Raw genomic sequence first — 4,552 nt, 5'->3', positions numbered from 1 at the left:
AGGACTCCCCACACTTGGCGCGCCCCCTCTAGGGCCGGCCTCCTCCTCCTCCCTCCTTTATATACGTGGGCAGGGGACACCCTAAAGGCACAACAGATACAAAAGTTGATCATTGATCTTTAGCTGTGTGCGGTGCCCCCCCCCCACCATAATCCACCTCGGTCATATCGTTGCGGTGCTTAGGCGAAGCCCTGCGTCGGTAGCTTCATCAACACCGTCATCACGCCGACGTGCTGACGGAACTCTCCCTCGAAGCTCTACTGGATCGTGAGTTCGTGGGACGTCACCGAGCTGGACGTGTGCAGATCGCGGAGGTGCCGCACGTTCGGTACTAGGATCGGTCGATCGTGAAGACGTACGACTACATCAACCGCGTTGTCATGACACTTCCGCTTACAGTCTACGAGGGTACGTGGACGACACTCTCCCCTCTCGTTGCTATGCATCACCATGATCTTGCCTGTGCATAGGAATTTGTTTGAAATTACTACGTTCCCCAACATGCAACACCCTACAACGTGAATCACATATGTGTGCACAAACAGTGGGCATCATAGGATAATACCATAATAGCAGACAACACAAATCAACCATAGCATATCACAATTAACCGGTAGGACAAAAAAACTACTCAGACATAATAGCGATGAAACAAATCATTGGACAATAATTTATAGCATTAAAATCTTGTTCAAGTAGGAGATTATAGTAGATTGCAGGAGAGCGCTCCACCGATTATGGAGGGTGTAAGATAGAGGAAGTCGCTGAAGTTGACGAAGAAGATGGTAGAGACAATGGTTCTCCTGGCGACGCTCCGACACCTGAAAGAGAGGGGAAGAGAGGCCACCCTCCTTCTTCTCCTTCCTTCATCTCCTCCCCTAGATGGGGAGAAGTTTCCCCCTCTAGTCCTTGGCCTGGCCCACGGAGGGCGAGAGCCCCTTTGAGATTAGATATAGTTTCTCTCTGTTTCTATGTTTTTCGCTCTGTTTTGGTACTTTTTCAAGGCCGCTCATCCTTTTTTTATTTTCGGAGATCTATAACTCTGATCGGGCTAAAATTTTATGGGCATTTTCCCATAAAAATAGATTTTTGGGGCCAAAATAGAGCCCAAATGGACATAGCAATTAGCCATGTGCCCCCCCCCCCCCCCCGTAGTCAGGGTTGGTCATGCCACCAGACAGGTCAGGCAGCTGGTGGACCCACTGGCGTCCACCTTCTGGCTACATGAGCTTTTTAGTCCATAAAAATTCACAAAAGAATTCAGGTCATCCTGGTTCCATGATTTTTTCATCTAAAACCCCAAAACCATAGAAAATAGGAACTGACCTTTGGCACTGGATTAATAGGTTAGTCCAGATAAAAATAATATAAATTACTGCCAAAAGTATGTAAAATTGAGATTATAACAGCATGAAAAAAAATCCAAAATTATATATACGGTTGAGAATATCAGTTGGCTTTTCGGTTGTCGTGTTCGCATTGAAGCGACGCCTCCGGCTCGCCCGGTCACGTGGCTCTGACCGGCATCATTGTCGTGGTGTCACGTCCGCTTTAGAGCAGCGCTGGCCAGCATGAATACTTGGCAACTGCTTCACACGGGAGAAGATTTTTGGCAGGACAGGGGTGTCGGACGCGTGCGTGGCAGTGACCCCCTAGTTTGCGTCCGGTTTACGGGAAAACGGACGTCCTGACCGATGATGTACCACGTTGCACGACGGCTCGGTCTGAACAAATATGGACGGCTCGAGGGTCCGCGTTGAAGATGCCCTTGTGTCAGAAAACTTTGTTTAAAATATTGCCAAAAGCTTTCATATTTCATATAAGTGATTCCTATTAGTTGAATGAGTATAGAACAATGGTCACAATTGTTTATTATTTTTTGAAAAAAATTACAAAATAATGTATGCTTTCTTGTCATCCATCACCAGCCAAAAACGTAGAGTTGCTAAAAAAAAGGCAGAAATGGAGCGACCATCCGTAATAATAGACCTATGAGAAGAGGGCGTGCATGCATGCATATATCCATCTAAACTAGAGAATCATCGCCGAAGCTCGGAGCAGAAGGTGGGAGACCGACCATAACGATGTGCAGGTACCAGCAGGATGGCCGGGATCTGGAAGAGGCGCCGTCGAGCTCGCCGCGGCTGGTGGCGGTGTGCGTCGACAGTAGCAAGAACAGCATGAGCGCGTTCAAATGGGCCGTCGAGGAGGCGCTCGCGGGGAACAGTCAGCCCCAGCCCATCGTCCTCGTCCACGTCAAGCAGCCGGCGCAGCCGCACGTCAGGGAGATCCTCCTCCCGTTCCGCGTCTTCTGCGCGCGCAAAGGCGTACGTTCCTTTCATCCACACGCCGGCCGGTGCATGCAGAGAAAAAAAACGATTTGATGTGAAGGTGCATGCAGGTCTTCTGCATGGACGCGGTGCTGGACGACGGCCACGGCGACGTGGCCAGGTCGATCGTCGAGTTCGCGTCGCGCGGCGTCGTCGAAAGGCTCGTCGTCGGCGCCACCGCGAGGGGCCTCTTCCGAAGGTACGTACGGTTCTCGAATTAAGTCGTCGTCGTCGTTCTCGCGGCCGTAACAGCGGCAGCGTGCGGATTCCCTGCCAGAAGGTTCATGGCGGCCGACGACATCCCGACGGCCGTCTACAAGGGCGCGCCCGACTTCTGCGAGGTATACGTGATCGGCGAGGCCGGCAAGGTCTCGTCCGTCCGAGCCTCCACGGACAGGGCTCCGAGCGCGTCCCCGCTTTGGCCGGAGATACGCAGGCTCGCCGAGGCGGCCGCTAGTCCACCGGCGGGACGTAACCGGCTGGGGCGCCGATATGGCGGGTCGGTTTCCATGCCCGATAGTATATTGCAAGAGAATCAGGAGCTCCGTCGTGCCAATGAGACTCTGGCACAGCGGCACGAAGTCCACACCCGGATGATTTTGGTGAGTATTACCACAACACAATCTATTGGAGAATCTAATAGTCGAACCGCAATTCATCCATGCATGAGATGTCCTCCCTCCGTTCCCAAATATAAGTCTCTTTAGAGATTCCAATAAGTGACTACATACGGAGCAAAATGAGTGAATCTACATTCTAAAATATGTCTACATACATTCATATGTTGTAGTCTATTTGAAATGTCTAAAAAGACTTGCATTTAGAAACGGAGGAAGTACTTCTTCCTCCGTTTCTAAATATAAGTCTTTTAAGAAATTCAGTAAGAACTACATACAGATATATAGAGACATATTTTAGAGTGTAGATTCACTCATTTTGCTTCGTATGTATCCACATTGAAATCTCTAAAAATACTTATATTTAGGAACGGAGATAGTACTACTGAGTAGTAACGAGTAGTACATTTGTTCTTTGCAGATGCTTTTCGCGGAGTTGGGTAAAGAACCGCCCCGGGAGCTACTACACAATATTCAAACTCCGAGCGATATGAATGGACGACAAGAGCCTGTTACATTCAACACCCTGTTTCACGAACAGGATATTCATGTCACATAGCGCCATCAAGATTTGTCTATGTCAAATGCCACATCAGTATTCAGTTTGTGGTACCATGTATTGAACCATTTGTAGTGATCTTGAACAACCTTGGACGAAACAAATACTCCCTCTGTTCCATAAATTGAACTAAAACCACGACATGTATTATTAAACGGAGGAAGTAAATTTTTGTTGTTCAACTATTGTTCCAATACTCCAATCCTAGGTCTTTCAAAAAAATACTTCAATCCTAGACATGCATCTCGGAACCTAAACTTTTCAAACCGAGCAAATTCGGTCTCTTGGCCTTATTTTGAGGCTTATGATGTATGATGTGGCAATGTAGTTTCACATAAATGACAGGCTATTCAACCAAAAAATATATAAAAAAACAAAATTATGATAAAGTAAACAAAAGCTAAAAAGATACTATATGAAAGAAAACTCACAAGGGAAGTTAGAAAATAGTTCAGTATTTACAACTAAGTTCTTACATGTAGGGAATTGTGCTCCTGGTACCAAAACTTGGCAAGTGGGTTCACTTTATAAAAAACTTACAAAACATACAACACAAGTACAATAATTTGGCCTGGACGTGCACTTGAGGTACAAATTGCTCATGTGTTGGGCTGCTCAGATCCTTTGCAAAATGCCCACTGTGAGTCTGTGACATTTTGGCCAAACGGTCCATGCAGACATCTAAGTTAGGTTAATAAAACTGACCTAATCCAGCCATCTCATGCTTACCATTATTGGCCATCAATTATTCTGATTTGGACATTTTTGACGATTAAATCCGTTGTCCTAAGAGGGTGTTGTTCCAGACAAAAAAAAAGCACTCAGGTTAACTGGGTCACCTCTGTCAGCCCATTTATCTAACCGCGCATAGTCTAGGAGAAAAAATTGTTTGCTCGATCGATGGGTGATATAACCATCAACAAATTATGCATATCGCGCAACGCCGCCACACATGGATGATCTCGATCTCCTTTACCCCTCGGAGCCCGATACCAACGGCGGCGTTGATGCCCGTGGACCCCGTTGCTGAGCCAATTCCACCCCTT

General features: G+C 47.2%; 1 protein-coding gene across 2 annotated transcripts; it reads left to right on the top strand.

Annotated features, from left to right (window-relative positions):
* Positions 1-2,031: 2,031 nt before the first annotated feature.
* LOC123163029 (U-box domain-containing protein 52-like) lies at positions 2,032-3,688 on the top strand. Of its 2 annotated transcripts, none has more exons than XM_044580788.1 (4): positions 2,032-2,327; positions 2,402-2,529; positions 2,611-2,932; positions 3,369-3,688. In XM_044580788.1, the coding sequence occupies exons 1-4, from the start codon at positions 2,085-2,087 to the stop codon at positions 3,504-3,506; spliced, it is 831 nt and encodes a 276-aa protein (XP_044436723.1). In that variant the 5' UTR covers positions 2,032-2,084; the 3' UTR covers positions 3,507-3,688. The 2 variants fall into 2 exon arrangements, with proteins under 2 accessions (XP_044436723.1, XP_044436722.1); XM_044580787.1 differs by having other exon boundaries at positions 2,608-2,932.
* The last annotated feature ends 864 nt before the right edge of the window (positions 3,689-4,552 follow it).

Source organism: Triticum aestivum, chromosome 7B (genome assembly GCF_018294505.1).
Source record: "Triticum aestivum cultivar Chinese Spring chromosome 7B, IWGSC CS RefSeq v2.1, whole genome shotgun sequence".
Classification (NCBI taxonomy): Eukaryota; Viridiplantae; Streptophyta; class Magnoliopsida; order Poales; family Poaceae; genus Triticum; species Triticum aestivum.
This window is presented reverse-complemented; position numbering and strand designations above follow the sequence as displayed.

Excerpts from the sequence above, each read along its gene's own strand:
- LOC123163029 (XM_044580787.1), top strand. The coding sequence starts at position 2,085 with ATGTGCAGGTACCAGCAGGATGGCCGGGATCTGGAAGAGGCGCCGTCG. Across the intron at positions 2,530-2,607 it reads GCGAGGGGCCTCTTCCGAAG|AAGGTTCATGGCGGCCGACG; the intron begins GTACGTACGGTT and ends ATTCCCTGCCAG. Across the intron at positions 2,933-3,368 it reads TCCACACCCGGATGATTTTG|ATGCTTTTCGCGGAGTTGGG; the intron begins GTGAGTATTACC and ends TGTTCTTTGCAG.